The sequence below is a fragment of the Adiantum capillus-veneris genome, chromosome 1, assembly GCF_014529385.1.
Source record: "Adiantum capillus-veneris isolate H3 chromosome 1, ASM1452938v2, whole genome shotgun sequence".
In the NCBI taxonomy this organism is placed as follows: Eukaryota; Viridiplantae; Streptophyta; class Polypodiopsida; order Polypodiales; family Pteridaceae; genus Adiantum; species Adiantum capillus-veneris.
In genome coordinates this window covers 173,673,918-173,691,246 of record NC_140931.1, presented here as the reverse complement: position 1 = coordinate 173,691,246, position 17,329 = coordinate 173,673,918, and the positions used below count along the sequence as shown (strand labels likewise).

Below are 17,329 nucleotides of genomic sequence, written 5' to 3'. Positions count from 1 at the left end.
GAGCAGCAATCATCTGAAGGAGATGCTCATCAATAAAATGAAGAGGCATATCCGGGAAGGAGAGGGTTAGAGGGAATCTGGGAATAAGGTGTCGACTGTCAAACTCCTCAGTAGTAAACTCGTGATACCACCGCATCAGGTATATCATCCTGCGATCAGAGAGTATCGGAGAGCGAGCCAGGAGAGCTGATGCAATGCCGGGATCGGAAAGACGTACCATGAATATGCCTCTGCCAAGGAATGTAAGCTCTGAGATCCGTCCCTGAGTAGTGCCCAATGCAGTCTGACACCAATCGCGGATAGAAGATCGAGGTGGAGACTGTCCAATCATCCGGCCAACCAAGGCATGCTGTGCCAAGTGTTGTACTTTGGAGTCAATGCGTGTCAATAGGTCGCCAGTACAGTCCACGCGACAGGCAAGTGGTGATGGAGCGTCGTGTGTAGCACTCGAGACTGGCAAAGCCGCCATGAAGAATGGACGAAACTGACAAACGGGAAAAGCACGACCCGAATTGACTGCTGGACACTCTCTCTCTCTCTCTCTCTTTCTCGCTTTCGCTTGCAGGCGATTGAAAGAAGATGCGGTTAGGGTTTGTGGACAGTTAGGGTTTTTAGATTTTTAGGGTTTCGTGGAATTAGGGTTTTTGAAACTGTTAGGGTTGCAGGGAATTAGGGTTGGCCTGGCTGCAGAGCACGCGCAGGCAGCAAAGGTGTGCAGGCAGCAGAGCATGCGCAGGCAACAAGGGTGTGCAGGCAGCGCGTGCAGGCAGCAGAACGTGCGCAGACCAAGGCACAGGATCACTTACCTTTGCTACCAGCTCCTCCTCCACTTGCTGTTCCTCCACTCGCTCCTCCCCCTCTTCCAGAGGCTCCTATTCCCATGCAGATGGATCATTCACCGCTACTACCTCTCCCTCCTCCTCCTCTTTCTCCTATCCTTGCTCTCCCCCCTCCCTCAGCAGCTCATACTTACGTCCCACGCAATTTTCTCAGCTCTTGCCCTCTTTCCTGGGGCACTCATCGGGCTGAGATGTGCGGTGACTTTGACGGACCATTGCGTGTTCAGCTCTACCTTATGCATCACAGGACAGGTTGTGTTCCTTCTTTGATTGGTAGTCGCTCTTAGCCTACGCATTCCTTTTTCCTTCCATTCCACGTTGCTCAGGAATGGTCCGAGGATCAGGTTCTCCATTTTGTGCACGCCCAGACTATGGCTCACCTACATTTATGGTTGTCTACTTCTGCCCCCGATGTTTTGTCTCCTCACTATCCTACATGTATTGGTGCTATGGAGTGGAGTGATGTTTATGCTTGCTATTCATTGCCTATGGTCATTCATGTATCCTCAGATGTGGTGCTTCCTATGTCTATGCGCATTTGGGGTGTCAAGGCTGCAGCATCGGTAATGCAATGTAAACAAGCTGAGGTTGGCAGTTGGTGCAATGAAGCACCATATTTTAGAGAGGGCTTGCGGGTTGCTTTCCTACCGCCTGAAGCTCACCCCTTGGATGGTCCAGCTGCCTCCAAGAAGATGCGCAGTTAGTCAGATATTATACCTACTCTTTCATGCAGTCTATGGATTTACATGTACTTTCTTGGAATGCTAATGGTTTACAGACTTTTCGGGTAAAAGGGTCCCGTAAGCTTTTACTTCGTAGAGATTTACACACTCATGTGGTGGGCACTGTGGACATACTACTAGTATAGGAGCATAAGATTGCCGCTCCTTTGGCAATCTCATGCCATCGGGCGCCCGCACTTTTTGGGAGCCTGCTGTGGGCCTTCATGGTCAGAGTTGTGGTGTATGCATCTCAGTGGGGTCACGTTACTTGGCCTCAGTTGAGCAGCATGGCACACTAGTCGCTGGCAGAGCAGTTTATGTTTCTATTCGGATTCGGGAATCTATCATTGGTTTTATGTTAGTCTACGCACCCACTACCCCTCGGGAGAGGGCTACTTTTTGGTCCTCCTTGGCTGCTGCTCTACCTGTTGTAGACTCTTGGGTTGTTGGAGGTGATTTCAACAACGTTGAGAGCGATTCTGATTGGCGAGCCACCACACCTCCCGTTCTATCATCCATTTCTCCCGATGAGCAGCCAGCTTGGGATCGATTTCTCCTAGCGATTCAAGGTGTGGACGCTTGGCACATACCCTCTTTTGGTCATCACCCTGCTATCTTGGGGGTTTCAGCGATAGCAGGGGAGATTATTAGAGCGACTTGACCGTTTTTACATTGGCACTTGGGCAGCAACTCTAGGCGGATTTACTACTATATGGAGAGGAACCAGCCTCTCAGATCATTTTCCCACATCATTATTTCTCTCCTTCACTAGATCCTCTGCTCAGAGACGAGGCTGCCGCATCCCTGACAGTGTTCTCACCACTCAATTATTACAGCAGCAGATTCATGACTTGTGGTCCTCGGATGCTTCTTATAGTGGACCCCCTGGAGAGTTTCTTGCTCACTGCATTTCTCAGTCTAGTACTTACTGCCGTGATCAGACTGCTATCATTCATCGTCAGTTGAGAGTACGTGAGTCTGATCTTCACATCCCTCTTGGTTCCACTCAGCGCTTGCTTGAGGAGTGGCCTCAGGATGCTTATCTCACTGCTAGATAGACGGAGCTCACAGAAGAGATTCGTCGCGTACAGGAGGCTAGGTTTGAGTTCACGCATCATGCTTCAGTGTCTCATTGGATAGCTAAAGCTGATTGAATGAATAAAGACTTCTTCGCGGCACATAAAGAACGCCCTCCTGGCACCACTCTGCGGACTTTGTGCGATGCTCAGGGGACACTACATATGCATCCTGATGTTATTCTTGATATGTCTGCAGATTATTTTGAGACAGTGTTCACTGCTGATGTATGCACCCCTGAGGTTTTACTTGCCCGTGAGCAAATCTGGCAGCACACTAGACATCGTTGTACAGACACTATGGCAGAGATCCTGTTGGCGCCTTTCACACTTACAGAGCTCCATGCTGCTATAGACAGTCTTGATCCATCCCCTGTCCAGGCGAGGATGGTCTCACTAGAGCCTTCTTTTTGACATATTGGGATGTATTGCATACACCACTGCTTCGCGGTTGTCAGGACATCTTTGACTCAGGATATATGCATCCGGCTCTTTGTTCAGGTCTCATATCTCTTATTCCGAAGGGGGTGACACCACTCAGCTCCGACAGTGGAGACCTATTACCCTACTCCCTTCGGTCTATAAGATATTAGCGTTACTAACCAGCCACCGCTTGCGGTCGTTCCTACCAGATATTATTCATACTTCTCAGACAGGCTTCGTTATGGATCGATGCATTCTGGATAATATCTTCACTTTTTATGAGGCAGTAGAGTGGGCAAGATCATCTTCTGAACCCATGGCTTTTTTCATCCTAGACTTCGAGAAAGCATACGACCGTGTTGATTGGGACTTTCTCGAAGGATCTTTAGCCAGGATGGGTTTCCCTATGAGATGGATTTCAGGTATTTTTGCTCTCTTCAGAACTGCCAGCAGTGCTATTACCATTGGTGGCCGTGTCAGTCGCAGTTTTGAGCTTTCTCGATCTGTTCGTCAGGGATGTCCTTTAGCAGCCTATCTTTATCTTTTTGTGGGAGAGACTATGTCTGACTTTCTTCGTGCTCAGAGTCATGCATTTCGGGGATTGACCATGCCAGTACCTACAGCTCCAGACCTTATCGATCAAGAGTTTGCTGATGACACTATGCTCATGTTGCGCTATTTGCTACCCGCTCTTGATGCAATGCGGGAGGCCCTACAGGTTTTTTGCATTGCCAGTGGTGCACGCATTAACTGGCATAAATCCTTTGGGTTATTGGTTGGCAGTGATGACATACCTACTTGGGGGGCAGCTAATGGTTTCACATGGCTACATTCGGGTCAGACATGCCGATACCTGGGCTTCTATTCGCAGGAAGCTATGCCATTGGTCTTCACGTCATCTGTCGTTGGCTGGCCGTGCATTGGTCGCCAACCAAGTCATTCTGGCTACAGTATGGTATACGGCTTCTTGTTGGATGTTACATTCTGGTGTGATAGCTCAGCTCCGCCGACTAGTAAGGAACTTTTTATGGAGTGGCACAGACGGGACTATTGATACTCGTGCTAGAGTTCGCTGGTCCACGATCATTTGTCCTAGGTCAGAGGGAGGCCTTGGCATCATTGATCCAGAGTTACAGAGCCGCGCACTTCTTACCAAGCTTATTGTTCGGGGTCTTTTTCCTGGCCAAGAACCTTGGAAGATGCTTCTTCAGGCTGCTCTTTGCACAGTGACTCCACGACTCGGCACTAGAGACGGCCATACTTGGCATTCAGGGTATCGTTTTCTCTTTACGGATGCTCCCTTGTCTACTTCCACCCTCTCACCCTTTCTCTGATCGCTCCTTCAGATTTGGGTTTCCATGAGACGGACTATCGTACGCTCACATCCCTCATGTCGTGAGGAGATTGAGCGCCAGCCTCTCATTTGGAATGCTACAGTTCTTGATTCTTCGGTTCATCCACCTCGTCAGCTTGGAGAGAGGACTCACATTGATTGGGCTGCTTGGGATTCTGGCCCTGCAGCCTCTATGCGGTTGTTTTATGAGACACGTATGTTGGATGCAGATTTTGTGACAAAACATTATGACATTGGTCGCGGGGTGCCAGACAGACTGCTTGGGATCGATTCTGCCGTTCCTTCACAGTGGGATGCAGTCATGCGCGGCACGCTTCAGATGCCTCCTCATTGTGGCTGGGAAGGCCTCTTTGACCGCAGCACTCTCTTATTAGTTCGTTTGGACACCATGCTATTCACAGTTGATACTGACAACTCTCCGGGGATTCATGCTCGATTGACATACTCTGCCACTTCTCCACTACTTATCTCCTCCGGCGCTCGATGGGAGGCCAGTCGAGTAGTTGTCTCACGCGGGAAGTGTTGTCGTGTTGATCCCCTTTTTGCTTCCGCTGATGCTGCACTTTGGAGGCTTTGGGTGTGGGAGGGTCGTGCCCTATCGCAGCTTTACTGGGACCCAAGAGAGTGGCATTGGCCTCACTCAGATCCCACAGGGGCACCCGTATCTTTCTTTGAGTACACTGTCCGGATTGGAAGATTAGCATTGATGAGACAGCAACCTCAGCAGCCCACTCGAATGAGTTTTTGGTTACATTCAGGCCTCTCTCATGCCTATCTGCAGCAGTTTTGGTTCGCGATCTGGGATTTACATGTTGCTCGTCGTATTTCCTTTTTCATGTGGATGATTGCTCTTGCGGGACTACCAGTTGGGACTTGGCTAGCTACTATGGGTCATGATCCGTTATGTACTCGCTGCCCTTTGCGTCAACTTGAGTCACTTGCTCACTGTCTTTGGTCATGCTCAGCTTCCCATGTAGTGTGGCTTGCAGTTTGCTTTCTACTCAGCAGATCAGGTGTTCAGCATGGATTTCTTACTTGGGGATCTGTCTCATGGTTGATGTCGATGCCCGGCCCGCATCTTTTCTACGAGGGCTCAGCCACAGATCCAGCCTTCATGCTTACCTCCACTGGTTATCGACGAGGGACTTTGGCTATGCTACCACAGATTGCTTGGCAGGGAGATACGCAGACACGTGATGCAGTTTTCTCAGTCATCACTAGTATTACACTATGGAATATTTAGAGAGCTCGTTGTCTTCACATTCTCAGTGCGGCTCCCCAGCTGCTTCAGGATATCCTCGCTGCCATTTGGCTAGACACCATTCACACCCTGATTTGGCAGTGGGATTCCTCCTCCGGTACATCTAGAGCAGCCGAGGCTCGTCGATTTGCCTTTCTTCGGCGTTGGGCACGATCCCCACTCTTCTTCACACTGACAGGTGGTCAGATTACTTGGCATTATGCCCCTCCTCAGTGGTTTCTCCTTCATTCCTCCCACCGACCACCATGAGATTGTTCTAGTCGAGTAGTCACTATAGTGGCTCTCCTCCTTTCATTCAGCTTGTACACCCCGCGTGATAGGCTATTTTAGCATCCGCTGGGATTATTTTGTACTAAGTAATATACAGCCCTGACTTTTTCAAGAGAGAGAGAGAGAGAGAGAGAGAGAGAGAGAGAGAGAGAGAGAGAGAGAGAGAGAGAGAGAGATCTATTTAAAACACTTCACAAAATTCAATCACAGTTTAAATGATTCGACACGGCCCGGCGTAGTTCCGTGCCAAGAGAGATTGGCCCCAAAGACTGGCGCCCCTTTCGGTATCTCTTTTTGTATTAACAATTGAGCATGTACAATTGCCCTGGCTCTCCTCTGCTCACCGACTCGTCAGCTCAGAATAAGCCAGAGAGAGAGCCTAGGGTCTTATTTAAAGGCCCTTGGCCTTGGAAAAGCAGTTTACATGAAAAGCTTGGGTTCCAAAAGCATCTGGTGTCAAAAGCTAGCGCCCAAGGCTGCCAGTGCAATTTGCGGAATTCCGTACACCTGCCATGTCAACAACGCATATCGCGGACGTCTGTACAGCCAGCCACGTCAACAGTCCGTACAATTTAAAAAAAAATCCTTGTGTCCCCTTTGGTCCCTCGGCAATTGTCCATTAATTGGTCATGCCACATCATGAGTTTGTGACATACCCCCCTCTTGAAAGAATGGTTATCGCCCTCGATTACGCCTGCAAAACAGACAGAGGCCATAAACCAGTTCAATAGACATTGACTCTTAAGTACCGACGCACTAGACACAACGCATCTAGCACCTTTACAAAGACGACGGTCACATGAAGATCAAATCAATCACAGAAAAAATCATTCCAAATCTCAGACCATGACTGTCAGCAACGTATTTAGTAATCGCATCTAGATCCATCCCGGACCTCACTGATGCCGGATTAACTAATCCTTATTGCGATCATATCTATAGAAATTCTCAAGACTGAAATGCTGCAGTCATTTCATTTTTCAGTTCTTGCAATCAAACAAATCACATGAGAGAGGACACATCATTCAGGTTAATTTCGGGAATTCCCATTTTCATCATTCATAAAGCAATACAGCAGAATACTATCAGCATAGCAGTATTTCTAAAATCCAAAGGAAAATCAATGACTCTATTCCATTGAGGTAATTTGTGACAAAGAAGCGGAGTGACTCCCCCTCTTGTGCAATCTCTTCTGCACCAGAATCAACCCTACTGATCCGCGGGATCTTTCGGAGTAGACGCAGCTAAACCGATAGCCTCAAGGTAAAGTTCCAAAATTTGAGGAGTATTTGCTAGGTCCTCCTCCTCCATCCACTTCGCATCCAATGCCGGATAGTTCTTAAATTTCACTAAGAACCGCCGAATCACTTTACCTTTCAATTTTCTTTTCTTATGTGCCAAAATTTGTTCTGGAACGAGTATCTCCTCACTCCCTTCCACTTCGGGTTGCTCATCAGGCTCCCCATCAATTGGCACCTCCGCCTGAAAGGGTTTCAACAGACTCACATGAAATGCATTGTGAATCTTCCAAGTATCTGGCAACTTGAGTCTGAAGGATACATCATTTATCTTCTCTTTTATTTGGAAAGGTCCATAATATCTCATGCTAAGCTTTGGAAAAAGCCGCTCCTAAAGCCCTTCCGTTTCCTTAGGCGTGCCTTCTCAAAACTAAGGGCACCCAACCATCTTCCTTCAACTTCAAGCCGCGTCAATGTGGATCCATTGCCTTCTTGTGCCGTGCTTGAGACCTTCTCTAGAGCCTCTCAAACCTTGGCAAAAGCAGTGTCCAAGTCCCTTCTCGTATATTGATCGGCTTCAAAATCTTGTCTTTAGTGCTTAGAAAGGAAGGGACCTTCTTAGCACCTTCGATTACCTCAAATGGTGCCTTCCCTGTCGAAGAGTGAACCGTGTTATTGTAGGCAAATTCCACCAAGGGCAAATATTTTTCAAATTGAGTCTTCTGATCACAAATGTAAGACTTCAATAAATCCAAAACCACTGGGTTGGCTATCTCATCTCAGATTGTCTTTAAAAATCTTATCTTTAGTGCTTAGAAAGGAAGTGACCTTCTTAGCACCTTCGGTTAGCTCAGATGGTGCCTTCCCCGTCGAAGAGTGAACCTTGTTATTGTAGGCAAATTTCACAAGGGCAAATATTTTTCAAATGGAGTCTTTTGATCACAAATGTAGACTTCAATAAATCCAAAACCATTGGGTTGGCTATCTCAGATTGCCCATCCGTCTACGGGTGGAAAGGTGGCGAGAATTGCAACCGCGTGTCAATGTTCTCCCAAATAGCGTTCCAAAACAAACTCGTGAATCAGGGATCTCTGTCGAAGACTATGCTCTAAGGCATGCCATGTAACCGAAATATCTGAGCAATGAACAATCTCGCTAAATGATCAAGCTTGACTGTTTTCTTTACTGGAATGAAGTGAGCTTGCTTGCTAAATCTATCAATGACAGTCCAAATGCCATCATGTCCACTTTGAATCTTCAGGAGATCAAAGATGAAATCCATAGCAATGCTTTCCCTGGGGCGTGTGGAAATGTGTAAAGGCTGTAGTAATCACTGTGCCTTATGCATGCCAAACTTGAATTTTTGGCATACTAAACAACTGCGAACGAAGCCGTCCACATCTTGGTTGAGTCTCGGCCTATAGAAGTAACGGTCGACACACACTCTTCAAGGTAGGTGGTATTGATGCCGCGGTGACCTGTAAAAGGTTGACAATGGCACTCTGTCAAGACCTTTTCCCTCAAAGGTTGTGTAACACAAAACATCATTTTCTTCATAAAGTAGCCATCCGTATGGAATACCTTAGAATTGTCTCCCCATTCTATATCCGAGTATAAATGTCCGCAAAGTCAGGATCTATGGGGTACTGGTCAACCATATCCTCGAAGCTTCTGTGATGAATCGCGGAAATAGCCAAGACTAGGGGCTTCCGAGACAATGCATCTGCCACTAAATTTTTCTGTCCTTGAACATGGACAATATGGAAGTGAAACTGTGACAAGATGTTAGCCTACCGCATCTGCTTTTCCGAAAGCTGCTTCTGTGACAATAAGTAGCGTAGACCCTGATGATCTATAAAAACTGTGAAATCGGCTTCGAGTAAATATAATCGCCACTGTGTAAGAGCATGCATCATTGCCAATAGCTCTTTCTCATAAACCTTGCTACTAATTATGGCCGTGAAAACATTCTGCTTTCATAAGCAATCTCCCAGACTACGACCACAAGCATCACAATAAACTTCTAACGGCTTTTGCAAATCTGGCAAAGCCAACATTGGTCCAGTAGTCAATTTTTCTTTAAGTGTCTGAAAAGCAGTCTCCTACGTCCGTCCCCACGAAAAAGCATCACAATAAACTTCTAACGGCTTTTGCAAATCTGGCAAAGCCAACATTGGTCCAGTAGTCAATTTTTCTTTAAGTGTCTGAAAAGCAGTCTCCTACATCCGTCCCCACGAAAAAGGGACTCCTTTCTGAGTCAATAAGTGCAAAGGTATAGTTATCTTTGCAAACTTCCGAATGAACCACCGATAATAAGAGCACAATCCCAAAAAGCTTCAAATTTCATGAATGTTCTTTAAGTCAGGCCAATCGCGGATAATCTCAATTTTAGCCGGGTCCATCTGTACTCCTGCTGCTGAGACGATGTGTCCCAAGAAATATATCCCCGGCAAGAAAAAATCTCTCTTTTTTATAACCAATCTATGCTCGCGCAATGCCTGAAAGGCCTGTAGCAAGACTTGTAGCGGATGGTGTCGGTGCTCTGCTTCATTCTTGTAGAAAACTATAATGTCGTCAAAGAAAGTGCCAACAAAAGACCGATACTCTCGGAAAATCCTATCCATCATTCGATTGAAAGTTGCTGGAGCATTTGTAAGTCCAAAGGGCATCACCAAAATTCATATATACTGAAGCTTGTTCGAAAGGCTGTCTTGTAGACATCTCCCACAACGATTCTGATCTGATGATATTCGCTTTTTAAGTCAATCCTGCTGAAACAAGAGGATCCCTTAAGTCTGTCGGGAATATCATCGATCTGTGGGATAGGAAGTCTGTTCTTGATAGTGATCTTATTGAGAGCTGTGTAATCAATACACATTCTCCAAGATCCGTCTTTCTTTAGTACTAAAAATATCAGAGAACAGTAAGGTGATGTACTAGGTTGGATGAGACCCTTTGCTAAAAGTTCTTTCACTTGGTTCATGATTTCTTCATTCTGGGCTCGGCTAACTCAATAAGGTCGCCGGTACGATGGTGTGCTTCCAGGAATCAAGTCAATGGCGTGGTCCTCAGGACGAGGTGGAGATAACTCGCCTGGTAGGCCTTCTGAGAAACAGTTAGCATGTGTGTGCAGGAATTTTTGTCGTTCTTTATCCAATTAAGACATATTGGTTCTTTGTTCATCATTCAATTCTTTCACGTAGATCGAGTAAACAAAAAGACTGGATTTTATTAATTTCGAAATGGCCAAAGCCAATACAATAGGGACGATCCCCATACAATCTGGTACCCGTACTGCTTTCATCTTGCCTTTTCTGCCACGTCCTTCTGCTACTCTGGAGCTCTCTGGCCTATCTTTTGATTGTCCTTACTGTGCCTTTTTGGAGCACTTTGCGGAGATATGTCTCTGTTCCCTGCAACCAAAACACTTTCCCTCTTTGAGATAGTCTGCTCTCTGTTTCTCAGTCAATCGGGGTCGTGCTGTGTGCATCCTTCTTTTTCTTAAACTTCTTCTTCTTTCTATTGTCATTTGTTGAGTTTTGCCCGGTCCTTGCTGTCTAAACTTCATGAGTGGGGTAGGTCAGGTTACCCAAATGTATCAAGAATCCCCGCTTAGCATGTCCCACAGTTGTTGTATAGACTCGGACTTCTGCTCAAGGTAGTAATCCGAGATCTCCTAGGGGAGTCTACAGCAAAACCGCTCGATTTGCTCTTTGAAAGTGACCTTCTTAAACGAAGAGGTTGATAGAAAGAATTCGAAAATCTTTCACAGTAAGCATCCAAAGTGTCACCCTTGGTCGTCCGAAGATGGTTCCAAGCGGTTCTCCCATCTCGTTCGTACTCTTGGGTCAACAAGGAAGAAATAAAGAGCCGTTTGAACATTAACCACATGGTCGAGGCTTCTCTCCTCAAAAGAAGAGTTGACCCCGATGTTCGTGCATTTCCCCTAAAGAATGATGCTGCCCTCTTGATCTTGGAGGGCACTACTGAGGAGTGCCCTTCAGTAGTGCCCTCCAAAGAATGCTATATCAAACTGTTGAATGTAAGCTAAAGCCTTGGGAGCATCTCGGAATCCAGAAAAGAATTCAAATTTCATTGATTGTCCATCCTCTTTGAATTCTTTTTTCTTCCTGGCCTTTTTCTTGTTCTTTCTGAAATTTTGATTCTTGCTTCGCTTCTTGCCCTTTTTGTCCTCCTCACTCCAGTCGAATGAGGAAGAGCTAGAAGAACTCTCAAAAGAAGAAGAACTGGGTAGTCCTTCGAAACGTACATGCTTCTTCTGTTTCTGTGCAGTTGCAAAAGAAGAAGTAATCGGGGTAGTCAGTCCCCTTGTTGCGCTTCTTCAATTGCTTCTTCGCGTCTAGAAGGTGATTGATTCGGTTTTCGACGATATCATTAAGTTCTTCTTCAGTGAACATCCTTGGAGTAGGAGGTTTCTTGATTGCCGGTTTTATTGGTGACTCAATTGCTTTCTGCCAATGAGTATGCACTTCATCCATCGGGTGCTGGGTCAAAAATTTGGTATACTATGGATCCTTGGCAAACTGGAGCATCTGCTTTGTGCACTCACCAACCTACTGTTGATGTTGCATCTCCATGAGTTGATACTGCGTAGGTCGAGGTGGCCCGTACTCGTGCTGCTTATCCACTTAAATTTTTTGTATCGCCTCCCGTTTCCAAGGTGGCAGGAGTCGTCGTCTGATTCTTGCCTAAATCGATGTGTGTTACGAGAAAAGGGATCAAATTTCCCGGTAGAAGAGAAATCGAATGGGCTTTAATACCACTATAACAAACTTGGAAACCCCAAGTCTGAAATCTATCGCGACACGAGAGAGAGATTTACTTACACTTCACAAAATTCAATCATAGTTTGATTGATTCGACGCGGCCCGGCGTAGTTCTGTGCCAAGAGAGATTGGTCCCAAAGACTTGCGCCCCTTTTGGTATTTCTTTTTGTATTAACAATTGAGCAAGTACAATTTCCCTGGCTCTCCTCTGCTCACCAGCTCGTCAGCTCTGAATGAGCCAGAGAGAGAGCCTAGGGTCTTACCTAAAGGTCCTTAGCCTTGGAAAAGCAATTTACATGAAAAGCTTGGGTTCCAAAAGCATCTGGTCTCAAAAGCTAGTGCCCAAGGTTGCTAGCGCAATTTGCGGGATTCCATACACCTGCCACGTTAACAGTGCATATTGAGGACGTCTGTATAGCCAGCCACGTCAGTAGTCCGTACGTTTTTTTTTTAATGCCTAGTGTCCATTAATTGGTCATGCCACGTTATCAGTTTGTGACAAGAACCATGGGAGTGGCACCTTTAAGTGCGAGAGAGAGTGTTTTCTTTCCAACTAACTTGTGGATTATAATCTTTAAACCACTTGATGCCAAAAATCATATCAGATCCTTTGAGACAAGAAACCACAAAGTTACGATGAAAACCGACATTTTGAACTAAGACTGTCACATTAAGACATTCATGCGTGAGTGATGATTGCATGCCAGGAGCAAATCCAGAGATCACAATGGAATCTATTGGAAGAGCTTCTAAACGTGCGCTCTTCACGAGAGTCACTAATCACATCATGCATACTACTAGAATCAAACAAGGTCACCTTGTGTTGACCATTCACATGACCATAACAGTGCATGAGTGTCATGTGCGCACTTCACTTGCGCTACGTGGACAAGCTTTTGCTACAGTCTAGCGTCAATTGTCTAGCTTAGGACCTAGCGTGGTAGTTTGTGAGCCTCTAGCTGGACGTGCATGCCCAAGCCGATCATAGTTGCGTCCCCTCTCTTGCACAGTTCCGCATTTTAGCACTTAAGGCATTTATTGTGCATGAACCTTATTGTGCATGAACCTTCTCTTAGAGTGCATTTATTAACCAGTGACTTTTCATTTACCGTTGTTGGAATGTAGGTAGGGCAAATGGCTAAAGGACTTATAAAAGAAATCCTTTGGGCGCTAGTGGAAGATTGAAGAGGCAACAACAACAAAGGAACCGGCAGACTTGGGGATCGCCTAGCATTTTCAGCCTTCTTTTCCGTCAGCATTTTCAGCCTTGATGATCATCGTTTTCAGCCAAGACAGCCAACGTTTTTGCCTTTCCTTGCTTCCCGTTGTAGCACCCCTAGCAAATCAGCCCTTCCCTCGTCACAGTCGGTCGTTCCATCGCAGCAAAGTCGACGGAACAGTTTTCAGCATTCAGTCATAGACCCGTCGTCAACGTCAACGTCTAGACATAGTATCCCAGCACCTAGTACCCTTTGTGCCTTGGCTCGGCATAAGGATCCACAGAACCTCGTCGTCGACATAGACCATCAAGAACCTCGTCGTCGCCATTATCGTTGTCATAGTTCCATCAAGAACCTTGTCGTCGACATCACCGTCGTTGGCATAGACCCATTAGTACCTCGTCGTCGACATTATCGTCGTCAACATAGATTTATCAGTACCTCGTCGTCGACATCATCGTCGTCGACATAGACCCATCAGTACCTCGTCGTCGACATCATCGTCTTCGACATAGAACCTCTCAGTACCTCAGTACCCAGCATCAGTAGCATCAGTACCCATTAGCATCAATACCTCAGCATTTAGCATCATTGTACCGGCATTGTGCAATAATAAAGAAAGTACTTGCTCTGGCAATAGAGCAAGGGGGCCCTTGAGGGTTTGGGACCCGACATCCTTGTGTCGTCTCTCTCTCTCTCTCTCTCTCTCTCTCTCTCTCTTGTGTCTCTCTCTTTCCTTCAATTCAATTTAGTCTTTCAAGTAAAGCAAAGCGTCCCTTGTGTTTGCATGGAGTACTAGACCCGAGCAAAATCGTTCAACACGTCCGCTGCACCTGACATTGGTATCAGAGCTTTGTGCGTGCTTCCGATTCACGAACTCAAGGGAAGAACCTAAAGAAGAACCCCAAGTACACCAAGAACCATCAAGAACCCAAGAAGGACCAAGAACCCAAAGAACCTCTCAAGGGTTTTTTTTTGCCTAACAGAATCTTTGAGTCCCGATTATGGACTTATTAGCTCACACCTTCATTGCCATGTCTTTGAGGGAAGATTGACATCGGATACACGAAGATCCAGATCTTTAGTATCAAGATCTACTTGCTTCGTATGCGGATATGGAAGGAGTTGGGAGACAGGATCCCCATTGGCACTCTGCCAGTGGGGTCGATAGTTACAAATGAGGCATTGGCCTCCCTTTTATAAATGAGGCATTGGCCGGGTTCACTCTCCATTGGCCCGGACACCAGACGCCCATCCTGACGGTGCTTAGACTAGATCCCCTCTCTTGTAAGCGGGACATAACATACTTCCCCCCTTAAGATGTCCTCATCAATGAAGCGGGAATACTGAGCTTTCAAAGCTCTAATTGATTCCCAAGTAGCAAACCTTTCAGATTGACCCTTCCATTTAATTAAATACTCATCATAAGCACTTCGACGCGAATGACGGGTACGATGATCTAGAACATCCTCTGGTTCTCGATGAATATATTTAGTTTGCATATCTTGCCATACATTTTCTTCGATAGGCACAACAATGTCTGCTTCACCTAATTTTTCTTTGAGGCGGCTAACATAAAACATGGATGTACACCAACATCCAAAGGAAGAGCCAATCTATAGGCAATTAGCCAATTTTCTTTGTGATAAAGAATGGACCACAAAATCTAGATGAAAGCTTATAATGCTTTCTAGTTCGCATGTTTTTGGAATCCTTGGGTATCTTCAGATAAACCCATTGTTCCACATCTAGAGTCCTTGGAGATCTCTTTTGATTAGCATAAGTAGTAACTCGATCATGAGCTGTCCTTATACTATCTTTAGCCAATTCGAGCATTTCTTGCATATCAGACAAGAAATCACGAGCTTGGTGATCTTTGACTTTCTCTAAGCCAATAGCAATAAGGAATTTAGGCTCAAATCCATACATCAGCATGAATGGGCTAAATCGAGTAGCATAATGCTTGCTACTATTATAGGCAAACTCTAATTTGTGGAAGGTACGTTTCCCAATCAGACTGCCTGTGAGAGACATAAGCCCTCAACATGTCTTCCAATGTCTGATTCATCCTTTCAATTTGTTCATCGGACTCAGGATGATTAGAGGAGAACATACTCAACTTCGTCCGAAGGTGAGCAAACACATCTCCCCAAAATCGCCGAGTGAACTAGGTAACCCAATCACTGACGATGTCCTCTGGCAAACCATACAGCTTATAAAGCTGATTGACAAATAAAACTGCTAACTCATGGCTTTTTACTGTCAACTTCGTTGGTATTAAATTTGCCATTTTATGTGAGTCTATCAACCACAACCCAAATGGCATCGTTGTCACGACTAATATTTGGCAAACCAATAATAAAATCCACAGAAATACTCTGCCACTTGGCATCAAGGATTTCCAATGGATGTAACACGCGAGCTTTTCTAAGGCGCTCTGCCTTATTTGACCAGACACTGAGGGCATCTCTTCACACAGCTCTCTATGTAAGAGCACATCCTTGGCCAATAAAACTATTGTTTAACCAATGCTAAAGTTATTTGTAAAGTGGATTTTTAATAAAACCCAGGTTTAATACTTTTCTCTTAAAAAGTCCAAAGTGTCCTTGTCAATTAAAAATAAAAGGCCACTTAAAAGGATGCAGCATAAAAAAAAGCAAACCATTGCTTGCGTTAACAGGCAGCGAATTCAATTTGTGGAGGACGCGTGGAGAGAGAGATGGAATTGGGCATGTGCCCGCTTGTGCCCAACACATGAAGGAGAGCCCCACGTTGGAGCCAGCGCTGCATACTTCTTCACGCTAGAAAGGTTAGGAGATTCTCCTCTTCGATCTCTCTTGAAGAGATAGGTCTCGAATTGAGTGTAGGAACTGAGATAGACTCAGTAGTCGTAAAGGAGTGCAAAATTCAAATAGGTGTGTAAATGTCCAATCCTGCCTATGAAGGTCACTAGGAGGGATCATCAGGATTTACGAAGATAAGAGGCTGAGAGAGCTATCCACCGTAGGATCCAAGGCTTTAGGCTTTCTCTTTATTAGGAAAGTTACCACCTGCTTCCTTTGAGCCCTCTAGGGTTCTTGGAAATTTTGCTTTACCTTCATGAAGTTTTGGTAGAGATGATTTTCGTCTTATTGTGCTGATGACACATTATACGGCGTGTCCTTTGCAAGGATTCATAAGGAGTATGGTCTGGACCTTTGCTATGTGATGTAAATAATGAAAGTTTTGAGCATATTATGTTATAAAATGTTCTTTTTAAGTGTAATCTTTTCTTTTCCTATCCACCAATACTGGTCCAAATTTTTTGACTGAGGAGTTTGATGTATTCTTCTTGATTGTTCTCACTAACAGACATGTATTTGGTTTAATCTCATTCAAGTTTGTTGAGTTATTTTTCTGTTTATTGTACTCATGGCACATTTACAATTCAGATTTTGTGCAGTGTCTCCTCCACATCAAGTTATTACACTGCCAGCTTTGTCCCCTACCATGGTGAGTAGTTGAATTTAAGACAGTGCGCTCCTGCAGTTATGTGTTTGCTTCTCTGGCATTTTGTCTTGTCGATGACAAACAACACAATGAATTTGGATCATAAGGTGTATCAATAGCGCTCATCTTAAAGCTGAAGCAAACAATCGTAATAAGTTTTAATAACAGCTTAATGTATTTTCCGGTACCTGATGCTATGTATTTCTGGAGATATACCAAGATGAATCTAGGATAAGCCCAGATTCACCCTAAGGAAAGTGCAAGGTATAGACCCATGGTAGTCACCCACAAGACAATATAACCATCAGCTCCATCATGCATAGTATTGACTAAATACCAGGACTTCCCCACTAACGTCGTCAGTGCCCAATAGTGGGTGTAGAATCAGGTAGTAACATATGCTCCCCAACACAACACACAACACACGCACACACACATGAGCATACATCAACACAAAGTTCCGTGTACTGAGTTTCTACTTGTTGACACAATAACTTTTTTCAAGTGCACTTGTGGTGTGGGCAGGCTAAAGGAAACATACCTTCATGGAGTAAAAAAGAGGGCGAGAAGGTAATCATCTTTGGCTTCATTCATGTGAGAAAATGATTTTTTACTTGTGATGCTGTGGTGTAACTACGTTTGTATTCGTT

General features: G+C 45.3%; 1 protein-coding gene across 2 annotated transcripts in view; it reads left to right on the top strand.

The window, feature by feature from the left end:
• Window positions 1-17,329, top strand: part of LTA3 (Dihydrolipoamide acetyltransferase, long form protein) — a 184,734-nt gene that overhangs the window by 92,663 nt on the left and 74,742 nt on the right. The window contains exons 2-3 of one of the 2 annotated variants that reach the window (XM_086523557.1): window positions 16,633-16,682; window positions 17,205-17,249. In XM_086523557.1, coding sequence (XP_086379683.1) covers window positions 16,633-16,682; window positions 17,205-17,249 — 95 coding nt within the window. Of the gene's footprint in view, window positions 1-16,621; window positions 16,683-17,204; window positions 17,250-17,329 lie in introns of both variants that reach the window. The other variant, XM_086523560.1, reaches the window with a different exon arrangement.